Source organism: Myotis myotis, unplaced genomic scaffold (assembly GCF_014108235.1).
Source record: "Myotis myotis isolate mMyoMyo1 unplaced genomic scaffold, mMyoMyo1.p scaffold_m19_p_2, whole genome shotgun sequence".
Classification (NCBI taxonomy): Eukaryota; Metazoa; Chordata; class Mammalia; order Chiroptera; family Vespertilionidae; genus Myotis; species Myotis myotis.
This window is the reverse complement of record NW_023416324.1, coordinates 163,906,579-163,926,099: the sequence shown is the minus strand read 5'-3', so window position 1 is coordinate 163,926,099 and position 19,521 is coordinate 163,906,579. Positions and strand designations below refer to the sequence as shown.

The following is a 19,521-nucleotide window of genomic DNA, read 5'->3' as shown; positions in this document are numbered from 1 at the left end:
TTCTGGGTTCTAACCCCCTGAAAGAGTTTCTTTTCACTTTAGGGCTGTGGCCCATGACACCCTAACTCAGTGGTTCTCAACCTTCTGGCCCTTTAAATACAGTTCCTCATGTTGTGACCCAACCATAACATTATTTTCGTTGCTACTTCATAACTGTAATGTTGCTACTGTTATGAATCGTAATGTAAATATCTGATATGCAGGATCGTCTTAGGCGATCCCTGTGAAAGGGTCGTTCGACCGCCAAAGGGGTCGCGACCCACAGGTTGAGAACCGCTGCCCTAACTTCTCCCCAGGCTCCCTTTCATGGGCTATCCCTGAGGCCCTCCTAAGAGACACACACCACCATCCTCCCCGTCCGCTCACCAGAGGCTTCCCAATTTCCCAGGAAAAACCCTGCCCTCCTGGGGCCAGGAGCTGCTGTCACAGGACTTTCAGCTGCTCTGCCTGGATGGCAGCCGGGCCGACGTCACGGAATGGAGACGCTGTCACCTGGCCCGGGTGCCCGCTCACGCCGTAGTCGTCCGGGCTGACACCGATGGAGGCCTCATCTTCCGGCTGCTCAACGAAGGCCAGGTGAGTTCAAGGCATCCCACTCCGCTTCCTGAGAGGTGCTGGGCTTCTTGTTTCTCACCAGGGTGGGAGCTCAAGGCTAGAGCCACCCTGAAGCTGGGCCGGCCAGAGCTGGAGGGGCAGGCCCCAGAGGCCCTCCCCTGGGACACACCCCAGCTGGGGACCCAGGCCTCTGTGGTGTCCAACCTCAGGCCAGGTCAGAGTAGGAGGCACTGACTGTGCTAGCTAACTCTGAAAAGCAAAACCGGAACATAGGGACAAACAAACAAAATGGCAAAACCAATCAATGTCCGAGTACACCCGTAATTACACATGGTGACTAATGTTTTGCTAAACCACGGCTTACAAGAGCGACAAGTTTCTGACTGCTGGGCCCACCAGCTTTAGTTTTGCCCTGTTCATGCCACCACTGCCACACCCATTGCTGGTCCTTGGTACCATCCCTCAGCTGGGCCCTGAGTCCTATGTCTAGTCAGCTAGTGTGACAAGGCAGAACACACTGGGGAGCACAGCAGAAGGGGACAGGTGGCACCTCACCCCGTCCTCAGAGTGAGCTCCTGACCCGAGGGCACAGGAGGAAGGAGGTGGTGGCTGATCTGGGAGGAAGGGATGCACCCCTGCAGCACCTCACCAGCCCCCCTTGACACACAGCGTCTGTTCAGCCATGAGAACAGTAGTTTCCAGATGTTCAGCTCTGAGGCCTATGGCCAGAAGAACCTGCTCTTCAAAGACGCCACCTCTGAGCTGGTGCCCATCGCCACACAGACCTACGAGGCATGGCTGGGCCCTGAGTACCTGCGCGCCATGAAGGGTCTCCTCTGTGACTCCAACCGTAAGTCCAGCCGTCTCTTCCCCTCCGGTTCCAGCCCAGCCTGACTGCCTGCAAGAATGGCAGGGCTTCCTGGAGGGGTGGCCAGGGAGGACACCACCCCGGGAGGCGGGGGCGGCAGTGGGGGGGGGGGGGGCTGTCACTTCCACTGTCCTGCTTCTGGGGTTTGGGGAGGAAGTGTCTCTAGAGTTGCATGGGTGGTGGGCTCCCTGGAAGCCCCACCTCTCAGGGGTGGGATCCAGGCTATCAGGGTCTGTCTTGGGAAAGGTGCCTTACCCCTCAGCACTGAAGTCATCAAATCCTGTTCTTCTCCCTCCATGCCTCACTCCTCCTCCTCTCCACCATGGCCACGGCCCTGGCTCGGGCGTTGTCTCGAGAGCCTGGACTACTGCAGTAGTCCACACACGGGCTTCCTGCCTCCAGCCCATCCCCGTGCCTCCTCCACCTACAACCAGGGAAATGGTGTGCCACTGAGGTAGATCCTTGGCAGCCATGGTCTGCCTCAAGCTTCCTCGCAGCCCCAAGAAAGAGGGCATTATCCTGATTCTGTATATAGACACAGGATCTGACGGTTAAAAACCTTACCCCTTATGGCTAACCAGGAAAAGCCAGCATTTCCCTGGGGTCTGACTCCAAGCTCTTCTTGCTGAGGTACTAGCCCCCAAAGCCCCGACCCCACAGGCCATGCTCAGGGCGGCCCCTGCGGCAGGCGAGTATGCGGTGACCACGCGCTCACACTCACACAGGGCTGCCCCGCTACCTGCACTGGTGTGTGCTGTCCACTCCTGAGATCCAGAAGTGTGGGGACATGGCTGTGGCCTTCAGCCGGCAGACGCTCAGGCCGGAGATCCAGTGTGTGTCGGCCGAGTCCCCCCAGCACTGCATGGAACGGATCCAGGTGGGGGCCGTGACCAGAGGGGCAGAACGGGACCTGGGGGCGAACGGTGGCAGTGCCTGGGATGGTCCTTACCTGCCCTCCCCCCGCCCCACAGAGCTGCCTGGGGAGGAGGAGGTCTCCTGTGACAACTTCACAGGGAAAGGGGAGGAGGGAGGACCCACAGGGACCCGCCACCCCACCCCAGGGAGCAGGCAGAGGGGGGCTGTTTCCCTCGGGGATCACAGGGACTCCTCCTCACTGAGAGGTCAGTGGGCAGGAGTAGGAGTGTGAGACCGGCCCAGCTCGGCCCTCGCTGACCCTGCAGCCTTGGGCAAGCCCTTCTCCCTTCTGCGTCTCAGTGTCCCCTTGTGCACAATGGGGGTGGGCTTGGGTCATTGTTTGTTCAACATTTTGACAGTGACCTATACTCAGAAATACATTTTACATAGGTCACAGTCTAGTACACAAAACTCTTTCAGATATTTAAGTTAAAAATTCTTTATATAGCGTGACATGAAAGAAAACAGTATTTCCCTTACTAAGTACACTGTATGCTGATAGTTCCTGCTCTATTACCTTCTAGGGGCTTTTGTTGTTTTAACGCTTGTCATGGCCCATGACAGTGACGTGGGGATATCCACTACGATGCCCGCCACCCACGGTCAGCAGCACTGGTCCTGGTCTCAGAGGCCCATTCCGCCCTGTCCTGCTGCTCTGACTGGAGACAGAGGCTAGGGTTCGGTGCTGGCGTGAGGCCCTGCAGTCAGGGATGAATTCCCACCGTGGCCACAGGTGTCCCCGCAGCTCCTGGGTTCCTGGACTCCTCCCCTCCTGTTTTTGTTTTTTTTTTAAACATGTAGTTTTTATTCATTTCAGAGAAGAGAGGAGAGGGAGAAAGATATAGAAACATCAATGATGAGAGAGAACCATTGATCAGCTGCCTCTGGTGCACCCCACTCTGGGGATCAAGCTTGCAACCCGGGCATGTGTCCTGACTGGGAATCGAACCGTGTGACCTCTTGGTTCATAGGTCGATGCTCAACCACTGAGCCACACTGGCCAGATCCCTCCTATTTTTTCAGAGCAAGTAGGTGGGACCGGATGGTGAGGAGCTCTTTTCAGGGTGTCCACCTGCCTCGTCGGGAAGGGCTTCAGCCCGCAGCCCTGTAGCCTCCTTCACAGGCCCGCAGACTGTTTCCTTCTAATTCGCCCACTTGCACTCACATTCCACAAATACGTCTTACACCCGTGCTGTGTGCCCATCCTTGGCCAGGGGCTAGGGATACAGTGTCCCGCCCAGGCCTCTGAGGGCGGGCATTCCGTGGGGAGAACCATACCAAGCAAGAGGGCAGGGTTCATGCTAGGTTCTGCTCAGCAGACCCTCACAGCCAGGGACCCTCTCCTGGCAGCAGAATACCCTCAGAAAACATTTGCTGGAAGAATGAAAGACACCCATGAACGGGAGTGCTGGTGGGGGTTGGCCCCAGGCCTCTGGTCCTCCAGGCGCACCCCCTCTTGCCCACGCATCTTCACAAGGAGAGGAAGGGGCTGGTGGGGCAGGATGGGGTCACAGGGGGAGCCTGAGCCAAAGCCCACAAGAGACCTGGCCCTGGTACCGCCATCAGACCCCGACACCCAGCGCCATCCTGAAGCCCACCCATCCTGGCCACCCCCTCTCTCCCCCTGCAGGCTGGGCAGATCGACGCTGTGACCTTGAGGGGTGAGGACATTTACACCGCGGGGAAGGCGTACGGCCTGGTTCCGGCGGCTGGCGAGCAGTATGCCCGTGAGTGCAGGGGCCAGGCTGCTGGCTTTGGCTGGGAGGTGGTTGATATTGACACGTGTAGAAACTTCCCCTCTCGGCTGTTCCAAAAGCTCCAGCTCTCCCTCAGTGCCTCTGGCCTGGGCTGGCTGCGGCTGTCACAGGCAAGCGCTCCGGCCCCAGGCCTGTGTTCCCATTCGTTACTGAAAGTCTGGCTGAGTCAGCAAAGGTCTGTGAAGGGTCAGCACTTCAGGTTTGCAGCCCACACTCTCTTCTCCTGCTACATACTCTTCGTTTTTTAACAAACCTTTAGAAATATCAAAGCCATTCTTAGCTTGTCACCCAGGCCATACAAAACAGGCGATGAGTTTACCAACCTTGGACTAGAGGCCTCCTCGGCCCTGTCCAGCCTGACCATGCGGCTCACAGAGGCGACCCCCCTCCCTGCCGGCTCATGGCACCTTCGCCCCTTGGAAGGGCCTGGGCTGAGGCCTTGGTGCTCTGCCCTCTTCAGCCACGACCTCCAGTCCTTTCCACCCAGTTGTGAAAAGTCTCTGGGCTTAGAAAAAATGCTTCTGCAGCCGTGGCTGAGCCTCCATCTCTCTCCCAGGAGGCGAGGAAAATGCCACCTGGGTGTAGGGAAAGAAAGAAATCCCTCTGGTGACGATGCTGGCAGGGGCAGGGGTGGGAGAAAGAACTGAGCTGCTTCTCCATGATGGGGGGACAGGAGGGACCCCTGGGATGTGCTCCTGCACCCCCACCAGCCCGCAGGCCTGGGCACGCTGAGCCTGTGACCGGGCAGGGCACCCCTGGTGCAGAGCGGCAGGAGGGCGGGAGGGGGGGGGGCGGAGAAGGGCCCCGGGGATGTGCCCCCCGCACTCGCCCAGCTGAGGCCAGGAAGGCACGGGTAAGGGGCCTCACGGGTGTCCCCTTCGCCCGCCCAGCGGAGGACAGGAGCAACTCGTACTTCGTGGTGGCCGTGGTGAAGCGGAACAGCTCCGCCGCCTTCAGCCTGAGCGAGCTGCGGGGCAAGCGCTCCTGCCACTCGGCCCTGGGCAGCCCCGCCGGCTGGGACATCCCCGTGGGCGCCCTCGTGCGGAGGGGCTTCATCCAGCCCAGGGACTGCGACGTGCTCACAGGTGCCACCCTCCGCGGGACGCAGAGCCTCCTTGGGGTTGGCTGGGGTCGAGAACCCTTTCCCCCAGGACCCACAGAAGGCAGCCGGGGAGGTTTCCTCTTCCTCCGTGACAGGGGAGGGTGGGAAATGTTCTGGTGACTGTCGGGGTGCCTGGTGGTTCTGTGGAGGGTGCCATGGTGCCCCTCCCCACTTACCACCCAGAGTGGAACCGGCTCCAGGGGCATGGGGAGCGGGGTGTGCAGGGGGCCTGCTCCCACCACCAGCAGCCCGGGGGGGTTGGCAAGTGGCTTCTGTGTAAGTACTGAAGAAGACACCTTACTACGCACCCCCACGTGCCATCTGTGGGCCCCCACGTGTTAAATCGTGCACATTCGAGGAGGGCAGGAGGCAGCTGGCACGATCCTTGGGCTGATGCGCACACACCTCTGCCCTGGCTGGCACCGCTCTTGTTTCTAGTCACCTCCACAAGCACACAGAGGTGCTGGGGTTGGCTGCCTCCGCTCCCAGACAGCTGGGCAGGTGCTCTGACGGGCACCGACTAGCTGATGAGGTAGTGAGTTCCCCATCCCTGAGGGAGTTCCAGGGAAGACTGGGTGGCCACTCACCAGGTTTTCCGTGGGATTCCTATATCTAGACAGCCTCTGCTTTCTCCCCACAGGGACCTTACTACTCTGAGCTGGGTGGGCAGATGGGTGGCTGAGCCATAAGGCCAGGCAGGGTGGGCAGACCAGTGGGGAGCAGCCCTCCCCTCTCCCTCCTGGAGGCCTTTTCTGCGCAGGCCCCTGAGCCCCGCCCTTCCCCTGCTCCCCAGCCGTGAGCGAGTTCTTTAGCGCCAGCTGCGTACCCGTGAACAACCCCGGGCACTACCCGTCCTCGCTGTGTGCGCTCTGCGTGGGGGACGAGCAGGGCCGCCACAAGTGTGTGGGCAACAGCCAGGAGAGGTACTTCGGCTACAGCGGCGCCTTCAGGTACTCTGGGGGGCCTGGCAGGGGGCCTGGGGCCGGGCACAGGGCTGGCACCCTCCTGCTGACACCCGCTTTGGCCTCTTGCGTGGCAGGTGCCTGGCTGAGAACGCGGGGGACGTCGCCTTTGTCAAGCACACGACTGTCTTTGACAACACAGATGGTACATGATGGGGACTGGGAAGGCCCGATTTGGGGGGCTGTTCCCCATCCCCAGCACAATCCAGGCACCAGGTGTTGCTGGGATTGGGGGCCAAGCAGCAACAGGAGAGACGGAGTCTAGAAGTCTCTGGCCCTTGGGGATCCCGGGGCCCCGAGAGCCTCATGGTTAGAACAGACCTCTGGCCACACATCCGGGACACAGGGCACACGGCTGTCTTTACGGGTCCAGAGTCCAAATCCATGTTCCACCAAAATGGTAGATACTCAGTCTCACTCAGGGACCAGGAATCTCCCAGGGTGGAGTGACTGGGGTATCTGTGTGGTGCCAAGGGGTGGGGTGGGGTGGGGTGGGTGGGGTGGGGTGGCAGGGGCCTCTCTCCAGGGGCATCAGTTCACAGCAGCTTCTGGTCTTTAGTCCCGAGCAGGTCAATGCCAGGTGCAGGGGAGCCACGCTGCAGCCCCAGCCCGAGAGGCAGGGCACACCCCGTCCAGGGCACATGGCGGCTTTTCCTCCAGAGTCACCTTTCTGGGTTCCTTCTGGGGAAAAGAGCTCAGGACCTCTGTGCTGGACCCCTGAGGCCACCGGGGTTCTGTCAGGGTGCAGGGCCCCTCACATGCACCACGCCCCTCCCCTTCCTGCGCTCCCTCCGGCAGGGAATCTTTTCGTCTGAAAACTGGAGGCCGCTTCCCTCCAACACCCCTCGTTTGCACTGTCTGTAGACCCTGCTATACCCAGGCTTTGGACCCCACACACTCAAGGCACAGTCTCTCCCACTCTTCTGCGCGAAAACTCAGTGTAGAAAAGGCATGATGAGTCCTGAAGGGGAGGCGGAGGTGGGTGGAGGGAAAGCAAGACATGCAGGGAGAACAGCAGTTCATATTTCAGAACTCAGACCCCCTGCCTGTGAAGGTCACCACGGCTGCAGACCAGTTGCCCCAACCGAGCTGAGAAGGGCTCCCGGCCCTGTTGCCACAGCCCCTCTCCCCTGCCAACCTCCACCAAGAGCCTGGGGCTCATCCCGGGAGGGTGGGTGGAGTGTCCTGCAGGCTCCTGGGAGCCTTTCTGGTCCTGACCCCCCGCCCCCCCTCTGCCCTCTGGGGTCAGGGAGGCCTTCCCAGAACCACCTGCAGCGAACACCCACCTTCCAGGGCTGCTCATTTCCCTTTTCTGTTTTGTTTTTGTGTATATTTTTGGTTGGTTGGTTGGTTGGTTGGTTGGTTAATCCTCACCAGATGATATTTTTCCATGGATTTTAGATAGAGGGGAAAGAATCTCTCTCTCTCTGTCTCTCTGTCTCTCTCTCTCTGTCTCATTTGAGCCTGGGGCTCATCCTGGGAGGAGGGGTGGAGTCACTACAGAAGTGATGACCCCCAAGGGCACTGTTTTTCTCTCATTTGAGAGAGAGAGAGAGAGAGAGAGAGAGAGAGAGAGAGAGAGAGAGAGAGAGAAACATCAATGTCAGAGAGACACATCCGTTGGTTGCCTCCCTCACGCACCCTCAACCGGGGATTGACCCTGCAACCCGGTACGTGCCCTTGATCAGGAACTGAACCTGCGACCCTTCGGTGTGCAGGCTGGTGCTCTAGCCCCTTAGCAACACTGGCCAGGGCTCCCTTTTTCCTTTTTCTTTCTTGTCTCTGCTCATGGGCCCGCCTGACGTTCCTTCGGGAAGTGGGGCGAGGGTGGGTGCCAAGTGAAGACATGCAGACACAGAAGTGATGACCCCCAAGGGCACTGTTTCTCGGAAGCCTTTGGGCCAACCTGCTTCAGAATCACAGGGGCTGCTTTAAAGCCCAGGGTCCTGGCCCCCCAGACGTACCAAACGAGGGAGACTCTCTGCAGGTGGGGCCCTTGGAACAGCCTCTCATCGGTCCACACAGGATGCTCTACCCCATCTGGTTTGAGAACGTCAGCTGTCAGGGGAGGAGGTCAACCTCCACCTTCAGACACGCATCCCACCCTCAGGCCTGCGCCCTGGGAGACCCGATGGGGTGCTTTCCCTGAGAGTGATCAGAGCCTCCGTTCTTCACCCCCAGAATGGGAGGGGGGCTGCCTGCCTCGTTACTCTCGTGAGGATGGAGCAGTGCTTGAGAAACGCCTGTCGCCGAGTAGGCACTCCCTACTCCCTGCGACCAGTGGCTCCTACCAACACTGCACCCAGCAGGCTCTCTCATCCTGGCAATAGGGAGACCAATTGGAGAATGGGGGGTTCTGGGAGCGGGGCAGGCACTGCCACCTCTTCCCAGCCAGGGATTTGGGGGTCCAGGAGGACAGCAGCCTCTCCCCTCCCTCCCCTCAGGCCACAATTCGGAGCCCTGGGCTGCTGAGCTCCGGTCGGAGGACTATGAGCTGCTGTGTCCCAATGGGGCCCGGGCCGAGGTGTTTCAGTTCAAAGACTGCAACCTGGCACAGATGCCGGCCCACGCCGTCATGGTGCGGCCGGACACCAACATCTTTGCCGTGTATGGACTGCTGGACAAGGCCCAGGTGAGGCAGGCAGGGCCCACGTCATTGTGGGGTGGCTGGGAGGGGAGCCAAGCCCCCGCACTCCTCAGTCTGCCTGGAGAAGACCTCAGGAGACACTGAGGCTGCGGGGGGCGGGGGTTCAGTGATTTGTCACTCAGCCTAGGACCTCCCTCCAACCACTCTCCCCTCTGTCTCCTGCATTATTGATTTGCCCTTCTCAGCTGGACCACTCTCACTCTGCTATTTCTACCATCTTTAAAAAGAAACAAAAAACCTCTCTTGGTCTCACATCCCTTTGTAGCCAGAATCCCACTGCCCTTCACAGCAAAACTCCTTCAAAGAGCTGTCTCTGCTCTGGAGCCACCAGTCCTCCCCTTCTGGGCTCCCTTAAGGGTGGAGAGGACTCCACACCAGCCCCCACCCGGCCCGGAACCGCCTGGTCGAGGGCACAGGGACCCAGGTGGCTACGTCCAGTGGCCGTTTGGCAGCCTCATCTCCCTGACCTCTCCACAGCACTGGGCACAGCTCCCTTGTCCTGGAGCCTCCCCCGGGCCCTGGCCCACACCTGCCTGCCTGGCTGCCCCTCCTGCCAGCCTCCGGTCCCTCCTCACCTCCCAGGCCTGTGACTGCAGGAGTGCCCCAGGGTTCAATCCTAAACCTCCCTCTGCTGCCCCTGCACCCCTGTGGCCCTCGCCCAGTCCTAGGCCGTTAACTTCCGTCGATACACCGACGGCTCCCCAGTGTGCATCTTCCGTCCGCTGCCACCCACCCTTCCGCCTCAGACTAGCATCTAGCAACTGCCTACTTGACATTTCAACTGGTGTTTCCAACAAGTCCGAGGCTGGACGCCCTTCCCTCAGTCTTCCCACCTGAGCCTCTCTGTTTCCTAGGGAGTCGTCTTGGACTCCAGCCTTCCTGTCATGCTCTGCATCCAACCCACCAGCAAGTCCTGGTGGCTGCACTTTCAAAACACATCTAGAATTTCACCCAGGCTGTCTGACAACAGGGTCCTGGTCCTAAACCACCCCTTCCCACCCCCCCCAACCTCTTCCCCCCCAAACTCTCTGACATGCCCTGGGGGACGGACCCTGTTTGGATGTGCATTATTCTGGGGAGAAGGCTGAGCGCTTTCATCAGATCCTCAAGAGCAGCGGTTCTCAACCTGTGGGTCGCGACCCGTTTGGGAGTCGAACGACCCTTTCACAGGGGTCACCTAAGACCATCGGAAAACACATATATAATTACATATTGTTTTTGTGATTAATCACTATGCTTTAATTATGTTCAATTTGTAACAATGAAATGGGGGGTCACCACAACATGAGGAACTGTATGAAAGGGTCGCGGCATTAGGAAGGTTGAGAACCGCTGTTCAAGAGGATCCTTGAGTCCCCCAGGAAAGACTGATAGCCACTCCACTCCTCCCTGTGGCAGCTTCCTCACACCTCACTCCAATCCCTTCTGATGACCGTGGTGGGGGAGCTGCCAGCCTGCGATTCCAGGCCGAGGCCTAGTGCCCTGCAACCTGCTCCCTGGCTCGCCTCGCGGGGGGGCAGTGACAGCAGCGGCCCCTGGGTGGCCCGTTGTGGGCCCAGATAAAAAGCTGGCCTGCGTGTGGCGCTTCCAGGGCCTGTTTGGAGATGACCACAATAAGAACGGGTTCAAAATGTTCGACTCCTCCGACTATCATGGCCAAGATCTGCTTTTCAAGGACGCCACCATCCGGGCGGAGCCTGTCAGGGAGAGAACCACCTACCTCGAGTGGCTGGGCCCCGACTACGTGGCGGCTCTGGAAGGGATGCTGGCGCAGCAGTGCTCCCGTGCAGGTAGGGCCGGGGCTGCGGGGCAGCTGGGAAAGCCCTGGACGGGCAGGTGCACAGCCCACAAAGGAAGAGCAGGCGTCCTGCCATGTTGCCCTGCATCTTCCCGAGTCTGTCACCCGAGCCTTAAGTGAACTCAAGGGCGCCCTAGGTCGCTACAGATGATCAAGGTGAAGTGTGTGTGTGTGGGGCGGGGGGGGGGGCGGGGGCGCTGCAGGGAGTTGCAGCAGAAACGGGCTGTGTCGCCCAGACAGACCTGGATAATGAATAGAAAGGCTAAAAATAACCTTCAGAAAGGATGAGGCAGCTACATAAATATACAGGCGCTATAATTTTGAAAGGAATGAATATGTAAAAAACAAAAAACGGGAAAGAAAAATTGTAGCAGCATAGAAAGAGGCAGCTGGTGAGCTGAGCGCGAGGAAATGTGCGCCATCAGGTCCAGCCGAGGTGCCTGGGCCTAACGCCTGTGCTTCATCCCCAGGCCTCGCGGCCTCCAGCGCCTCCCCGCTGCCGCTGCTGCTGCTCCCGCTGGCCCTCGCGGCCGGCCGCCTCCAGCTCTCCCTCTGAAGCCGCCCTGGGCAAGCCTCCCCCTCCCCTGGAATGGAAACCGACCCAGAAACCTCTACAAATAAGGCCGTTCTCCTCAGTAAACCCAGCGAACACTCAGCGAGAAACGTGTGATGGGAGAGGAAATGGGAGACACCACGGAGCTCCTCGGAGCTGTGATCCGACACTGAAGTGCCTGTGATGGCTTCCAAGTGGGAAAAGATGATGTGCAAGAAAAGTCCCCCAGCCTCGCGCTGGACGCGAGCAGGTCTCTCCTGCTGGAACCCAGCCTCTGCCTCCCCCCACCACCTGTCCCTCTGCACCTGAGGCAGCTGGCCCGCCTCCCAGGCACGGCCCACCCGCCACTGGCACTGCCGCCCCCCAAACCTGCAGCTCCCGCCACCCACCAGGGGCCGCACAGGCTTGGGCTTGGAAAAGGCCAGTTACCAAGGAAACAGGCTGAGCGGGCTTCCCACACGGCCCCTCTGCTGGAGCCGCCCAGGGGGCTGTGAGATGACAGGGCCTGCTGGGCCCTCCCTGCTGGTTCCCACTTCCCCTCTGGAGAAAGACCCTGCCCTCCATCAGCCCCCGCGCCCCCATCTGTCCTCAAGACTCGGTCCCAGCCCCCCTCCTGAGGACTCTGTGTCTGTCCACCACGGCATCCACCAGATGAGCTGCAGCCAGGCCCTCCACGGAGCCAACGCCTCTGGCACCGCAGCCCCACGTTCTCGTCTTGTGTGGCTCAGTGTGGCCGGGACCACCGGCCCCCCGACTGCTGGCTGGTGTGGCCGGGGCTGGGCCACTGGGACGACACCCTCCAGGGCTCCTCAGACCACGGAAATGCTCCTTAGTAAGATTTTTTTAAGAGGCCTGGGGCCCGAGGCAGGGTCAAGGTCTAAAGTTCTGCCTGAACATCTGTCTGCTGTAAGGAGGGAGGCTCAGAGCTAGACATGCTGTTGCCCTGCCAGTCGGTGAATTCGGCTGCACCAGGCTCTGCCCTGGGGTGAAGCCCAGTCAGCAGGAGTCCCTCCTCCTGCGTTTCCTCTGCTTCGGCTCCATCTCAGACCACCCCCTCAGACCACCAGCCGTGTGACCCCCTACCCCACCTCCCCCTCCGCCCCCCCACGCAGCCCTGCCTGCCCACCGGGCAGCAGCAGTCGGGTCCAGAGCGAAGGGTTGAGCCTCAGGGACTGGCTGCCCGGGAGCTCGGGGCCTGGAGCAGGGGCGGCCGGGACCTCGAGGGCCTCTGAGGCCCTGGGAGTGGGAGGTGCCGTTCTCTTTGTCAGAAGAGCCAGGGCCCTGGGTGACCTGAAGCCACTTTCCCAGAGGAAGGGCCCCTCTCCCTGTGCCTGTGAGTCGGCGGAAGTGCCTGGAGAGGGTCCTCTCTCTGCCCCATTATTGCCACAGCTGTCTGAGGAGCAGAAGACCTTTCCAGCTCTGCGAGCTCTCATCCTGAATGTTGCTCCCTGAGAAACTAAAGAGAGAGAAGAAACAGGAGCAGGCCCCTCGGCGGCAGCAGACCGGGAGCCGCGAGGGCCGGGAGCTATTTCCAGCTCAGTCTGCGGGGTCTCAGAGACACTGACGACAAGCAGGGCTCCCAGTGCTGCGCCCCCACCTGTGGGCGTGGGGTCCCTGCCGTCCCTCAGCCGCAAAGGAGGCCCCTGGCAGCATCCTGGCCATCGCCACACCGTCCTGAGGGTCCTGGCCACCATGCTGGGCAAGCCGCCCCCCCCCCCACCATGAGGGGCCAGGAGGACCCCCTCTGCTCTCAAGCTTTGGAGCCTCTCCACTGGGGCAGCAAAGGATTCTTCTCTGACTGATGATGTTTGATTTTTTAAAGGGAGATCCGTGCAGTGAGATGTGTACTTCAGTGTGGCTGCCCTGGGTCAGAAAGCCGCCAGCGTGTGGCCCCTGCGCGGAGAGCGCCCGAGGTGTGGCCTGAGTGCGTGCGGTGTGGACGGTGAGGCGACGGCAGGCGGCCCCCACTGTGTTAGTGCCCAGAGGAGATGGTGTGTTTTCAATAAAGCCAAACGTGGGTTCTGATAGAACGTCCTGCTGCTGATTGGTTTGTCTTCTGAGATGGTGGGCCACACCCCTGCCCAGATCCAGGCCACAGCCCTGCCCAGGTGGCAGTTTCCCCTCAGAGCCCTGTTCCCTGAGAACCGGAATCAGGGTCCAGCCTGGCCTCCAGCCCGTGAGGCCCCCGCTGCCCTCTCCCCTAGGGGCCGGTCCTCAGACCTCACAGGGCCTCCGTCATCCTGGTGCAGCCCAGCTGCCTCCGCCCCTCAGCCTCTTGGGGTGAACAGAAGATGCACACGTCCCTGCCCCTCCCCTGTGCCCCCACGATGTGCCGCCCACACCTTTCCTCCGGCAGGTTAGCTGCGAACTCACTGGAGGGAGGGAGGGAGGGGGGCTGACCTCCGGCAGTCCTCACAGTGGGAGCTCGCGGGCCTGTCCTGGAGCATGGTGGCCCGCTGGTCTTGGCCAGCGCCCTGCTCTTGCTTGGGGAATGGAGGTTCTCTATGCTCCCCTCCCCCACATCTCCTGCCCTTCACTCTGTCCCCCGGCCACCCATCCTCCCCGGCCTCAGCCATCTCCCAGGGCCGGGGTCACTCCCCTGCACACAGCCATTCCTGGGGGGTTGGCCCAGTCATCCTGGGGCTGGAGACCTGGCAGCAGACGACGGTGTCCCATCCTACACCACCCCACCCCACCCCAGACCACCCCACACCACCCCACCCCACCCCAGGCCACCCCACCCCACCCCACCCCACACCACCCCACCCTACCCCACCCAACCCCACACCACATGCTCAGTGTCAGCCCATCCCTCAGCCCTCCTGGTGCTGCCCCTGGCCCCCTTGAGCTTTGGGAGCCCTGTCTCCTCTTTGAAAAATAAGCAGAACAATAACACCCACTTGCTGAAGTTGTTGTGAAGACCGGATTAATCTGCACATAAAACTCAGCACCATGCTTACTCCAGGAGCTTGTTTTTTGGGCTTAAGTTTCAAATTTCTGAGCGAAATCATCTGATTGGCCCATTATGGGCCAGGTGACTCCTATAGGACCAATCAGCTCATGCCAGGGCACAGTGAAAACAGCCACTGAGGCCCCAGAGAAAAAGGAAATGAAAGCGCTGTGAGCCAGGCAGCCACCCCAACTGGTGGCTACCAGGCCTGTTCCAGGTGACATTTGGCGTTCATTGAGCAAATACTTATTGATACCTACTGCTAGTACCCCCAAACCTGGACAAGAGAGACCCTGGGCCTGGGTTTTGTGCGTTAGAGCAGTGCTTTCCTAACTTGGGTGTGCACACAAATCCCAAACCTTGCTAGGATGCTGATTGTGGCTGATCTGGAGCGTGGCTGAGAGTAGAGCTCTACACAGCTCCCAGGTGGTGCCCACACTGGGAGGAGCAGCCCTCAGGGGCATCTGCTCAAGTCCTTCTCTGACAGCACCCCTCCAGCCGCAGGAGAAGTCACAGGAAAAGGGATGCGTTTGCCCAGAGCCCACACCCCATCTTTTTTTTTTTTAATGTTTTTACTGATTTCAGCGAGGAAGGGAGAGGGAGAGAGAGAGAGAGAAATATCAATGATGAGAGATCCCACTCTGGAGATCGAGCTGCAACCCAGGCATGTGCCCTGACTGGAAATCAAACCATGAACTCCTGGTTCATAGGTCGATGCTCAAACACTGAGCCACGCCAGTTGAGACACACCCCATCTTGTACACCAGGCTCCTGAGCAGTCCTGAGCCAGCCTCCAGGTCTGGGCAGGCCTCTCCCTTCTCCAGGTCCTGCCTCCCAACGGTGGTCACAGGTGGCTCTTTGCAGGAGATGAACAGGCCGAGGTGTCCACTTGACATGCACAGGCCCCTCCAAGTCTGGGATGGAGCCTGGACGGGAAGAGGAGGGGTGGGCTATGGGGTGGGAGCCTGTTCTCTCTGCACCTCATATTCCAGCCTGCCAAGTCTTTATAAAGGTTCATTTGTTAAAGGGGAAGACAAAACACTTTTTATTTAAGTTTGTTATTTGGTTTGTAACTTTTAAATTTGTAGCCACATGGTAGGTAGGCCTCCGTGGGGACTCTTGCCCTGGGCCCCACCAGTGGTTGGGGTGTGCTGGCCTGCTGTGTGCACAGCTGCCCAGCTCTGCAATCCTGTTCTCAGGGCTCTGAAGACACAGTAAGCTTGAGGCCCACTGCCCCTGACCTTGGTCTCATCTGGAGAGGCCTCTGTGCTGGTGGAAGAAGGGCAGTGAGAAGGGGAGTGACAACCGTGAGGACAGGCAGGTCCTCCTGGCCCACACAGCACATGGCAGACAGGGCTTCACCCACCTCAGAGTCCTCCCCAGGGCATTCTTCACATGAGGATGGCTCCTTAGAACCACATTCTTTTAAAAGATTCTCCCAACAGGTATAAATAGTACCCTTTTTTTAAAGATGTTTCAATTTGGAAAAAAATTGGGTCTCTCACTTAGGATTCAGGAAACTTGAATTCTAGTTCCACTTTTGCTACTCAGTTTAGGCAAATATTTTCTACTGTCTCAGCCTCAGTGCCCAAATCTATAAAATTATATCAGTTTCTAGCTCTAACAGTTATTCTTAGACTCCAAATCTCAGTCTTCACAGCGTTATCGCCTGGTCTGGCCTGTGCTGGAGCGTAGAGGGCCAGGTGGACTCCTTTTTAGAGTGCTGCCCTTCCCAGCTGCCTTTGGGGTGCCACCCACAGCCCAGACGCTGTTTCAGAGCCTTTGAGCCCTCTATGTCAGTGGTCAGCTAGCGAGCGGGCATCAGAATCACCTGGAGGGCTGGAAACAGAGGGCTGGGCTCTACCCCCAGAGTCTCAGGGGCCGGGGTGGGCCCAAGAATGTGCATTTCTGACAAAGCCTCAGGTGATGCTGATGCTACTGGTCAGGCTATCTCACTTCAAAGACTGCCGTTTAAGAAAGTGTGAGCTTGCCCTCGCCGGTTTGGCTCAGTAGATAGAGTGTCGGCCTGAGGACTGAAGCGTCCTGGGTTTGAATCCGGTCAAGGGCACATGCCCGGGTTGCGAGCTCGATCCCCAGTCGGGGGCGTGCAGGAGGCAGCTGATCAATGATTCTCTCTCATCACTGATGTTTCGATCTCTCTCTCTCTCTCCCTTCCTCTCCAAAATCAATAAAAAATATATTTTTTTAAAAAAGAGAGAAAGTGTGAGCCCCACAATAGCATGACAGATCCTGCCCCAGCGAGGTGGACGGCTTGGGTGGAAAGGGTGAGTGGTCCTCAGGGAGGAAGCTGGGCCGAGCCTGGAGGAAGGGAGAGAAGCCTATGACCATGGACACCATGCTGTCCATGGCGAGGATGGGCTGTGCAGGACAATACCTAAGCCCCCAGCCCCGGTTCCCGGAAGGTGCTGAGGTTCTGGGGCAGCTTTCAGACTTCACTCCCCTGCCTAGCAAAACTGCCTGCTCCCACTGGTCCTGCGCCCCTGCACCCCACCCTGCATTTCCGAGTAGGGCTTTCAGGTAGAAGGGAGGACTCAAGGATTAGCATGAGGAAGGTGTGTGCCCGGAATACCCCTCTTCCTCTTCCTAGCTTCTGATATCCGCAGAAACCCCCAACTCGGCAGAATTCCACTCTGTATTCTCTACTGTGGCCAACTTTGGATGCAGAGAAGGGGCTGGTGACTTACCAAGTAGGACATTCTTAGCCAAAAATTCCAATCCAGTCAACTTCATGGCACCCAATACCCTTCTCCCCTTTTTCCTTTCTAGCAGACCCCAATGTGGTTTGGGAACGCAATGAACCCAGCTAAAAATATGGGTGACCAGGCAACCCAGTTCTGGCCAATGAAATATATGGGGAAGTTAGAGGGTATGGGTGTCAGAAAGGCATTTTAAAAGGACAAACTGCGCTAACATAGCTCTTTCCCCTTCTCCTGCCCAGAAAGCAGACACAATAGCTGGAAAAGGGAGCATCTTGCTATGTGAGGCAACAGCACAGGAAAGGGCACGGTGGGCAGAGCTGAGCATTGGGGTGGAGCGGCCTCTCCCCTACCAACTGGGAGGCTTGTCTCTTCAGTTTCACATGCTCAGCCCCTACCTCAGACCTGGCTTCCTGAAAAGAAGAATTAATACAGCACGAGTCAGTGGAGCATCAAGCGCAGGCTCCCATCCCGGCAGGGATGCCCTCTGGCCCACTGGCAGCCTTAGCCCAAGTTGCTTCAGTCTCCGCTGGCCCGTTGGCCTCCCAAGGGCAAAGCCAAGCCCCTCGCAGTTACAAGCCCCACCAGACGGGGGCAGGACCGATTCTGTGCATTGGTGGTGTCTTCAGACTCAGAAATGTCACAGCTTGGGGGCAAGGGCTCATTGCTGTCCCTTACCCAGAACTGCCCAAGGAGGAAAAGCTGCCTCCCTGAGTGTGTGTCTGCTGACCTGCTGCGAGGGCACCTGGGCCGGGGCCTCTGAGCCCCAGGGAGGAATCTGGGACTCGAGTGAGGCAGCCGAGCAAGGCCACGGGCTTGGGGACTTTTCTTTAAGATCAGCCTGCTAAAATGTGCCCTAAGACGGCAGGTGGACCACTGGCCACAATGTTCACTCTGGAGTTTTTATGGCAGTGAAATACGGGCAACAATCCACATGCCCAGCAGTATTGGCTTTGATAAATAAAAGCTGGGGCAGACTATCATTGGCGATGAAATACAGTGGGCAGTCTGCAGCCATTAAGAGCTATATTTACTGATATGGAAAGATTTCCATGACATATTGTTGAGTAAAGAGAACAGATTATGAGACAGTGTATGATCCCATTATCATAAAATCGCACACGCACACGCACTCAGAGCTGTCTGGAAATCTGTTCACCAAACTGTTAGCAGTAACTATCTCCAGTTGGTGGAATTTAAGGGTAATTTTTACTTTGTTCTTTAAATTCCATATTCTGAATTTTAAAGTATTCTGAATTATTCATCATTTCCACTTTGAAATGAATAAATAAACAAGCAAACAAAAAATAAAACCTTCCACTGTTCTGATCACAGCCCCAATGTCTCACGTCCCCTTGTATCTTATCAAGAAGTTCTGAGTGGGCCCCAACCAGGAGGAAGAGGGGGGCTGCAGAGCAGGCCTGGAGCGACTCCGGCCCGGATGTGGGTGTGGCTCTGCCCCGAGTTGTGGGACCTTCAAGAAGCCACTCAGCCCTTCAAAGCTTCCATTTCTTCCCTGAGTGTCTGCTCATGGGCTGGCTGAGGCGTGAATTACAGGTGAGTCAGGTGCCCACACCGTCATCTTGAGGGGATAGAGGGAGGGCCCTGCTTGCCCAGGGAGCTCTGTCCTCTCCAACTTCTGCAACAGCCTGTGATCCTGAGCCACAGCTTCCTGTCAGGGTGCGAGGAGACCTGGGAGGAAGGGAGGGAAGTCTATGAAGCCAAGGTTATCCTCAGGAAAGTGGACAAAAACCCAAGCTCAGCTGGGTCAGCTACAGGAGCCCACTGTTACCGAATGAAGGTTCCCTGCCCACTGCACACTAGAGTTGATGTTATGGCACCGGCTTTTGAGAAAAGAAAGGAGCTTTATTTGCAAGTTGACTGGCAAGGAGACAGGACACAAGGCTCAAAACTGCCCGGCCAGTGTGGCTCAGTGATTGAGTGTCAACCTATGAACCAGGAGGTCATGATTCGATGCGGGGGTTGCAGGCTAAGGGGTATGCAAGAGGCAGTTGATCAATGATTCTCTCTCATCATTGATGTTTCTTTTTTAAAAAAAAAAAATATATATATATATTTTATTGATTTTTTACAGAGAGGAAGGGAGACAGATAGAGAGTTAGAAACATCGATGAGAGAGAAACATCAATCAGCTGCCTCCTGCACATCTTCCACTGGGGATATGCCCACAACCGAGGTACATGCCCTTGACCGGAATCGAACCTGGGACCTTTCAGTCCGCAAGCCGACGCTCTATCCACTGAGCCAAACCGGTTTTGGCTCATCATTGATGTTTCTATCTCTCTCTTCTTTCCTCTCTGAAATAAGTAAAAATATGTATCTTTTTTTAGTCTGTCTTCCTGATCCAGGATTCGGGGCAGGGTTTTAAGGGGTAGCAGTTAAGGGTTCACAAGTGTTACTCACTAGTGGTGTATGCAAGGTTTAAACTTTGGCTGCAGGTCTTAAGCAGAATAGGACCAGTTTGAGCTAGTCCACAGTTACACTAGCATCAGAGCCCAGCAGCCCAGGGGAGGGCTAGGGGAAGAGGTGGGGGGCCCATAACAGAGCACTGAGCCAAGGATCATAGTTCTCCTTCAGGCAAGGTGGGGACACGGAAAATCTCCTTCAGGCCCCCCCTCCTCCTTTTTGCACTGTCTTGGCTCCAGGGCACTCCCATCCCACCTAAACCCCCATCAC

At 58.0% G+C, this 19,521-nt stretch overlaps 1 protein-coding gene across 2 annotated transcripts in view; it reads left to right on the top strand.

Moving 5' to 3' along the window:
* Positions 1-12,254, top strand: part of MELTF (melanotransferrin) — a 28,878-nt gene extending 16,624 nt beyond the window's left edge. For both annotated transcript variants that reach the window (XM_036352406.1, XM_036352405.1), the window contains 10 exons: positions 389-576; positions 1,225-1,405; positions 2,149-2,300; positions 3,969-4,065; positions 4,986-5,180; positions 5,991-6,147; positions 6,237-6,304; positions 8,604-8,791; positions 10,398-10,596; positions 11,075-12,254. In XM_036352406.1, coding sequence (XP_036208299.1) covers positions 389-576; positions 1,225-1,405; positions 2,149-2,300; positions 3,969-4,065; positions 4,986-5,180; positions 5,991-6,147; positions 6,237-6,304; positions 8,604-8,791; positions 10,398-10,596; positions 11,075-11,160 — 1,511 coding nt within the window. In that variant the 3' untranslated portion in view covers positions 11,161-12,254. The remainder of the gene's footprint in view (positions 1-388; positions 577-1,224; positions 1,406-2,148; positions 2,301-3,968; positions 4,066-4,985; positions 5,181-5,990; positions 6,148-6,236; positions 6,305-8,603; positions 8,792-10,397; positions 10,597-11,074) is intronic.
* Positions 12,255-19,521: the final 7,267 nt, after the last annotated feature.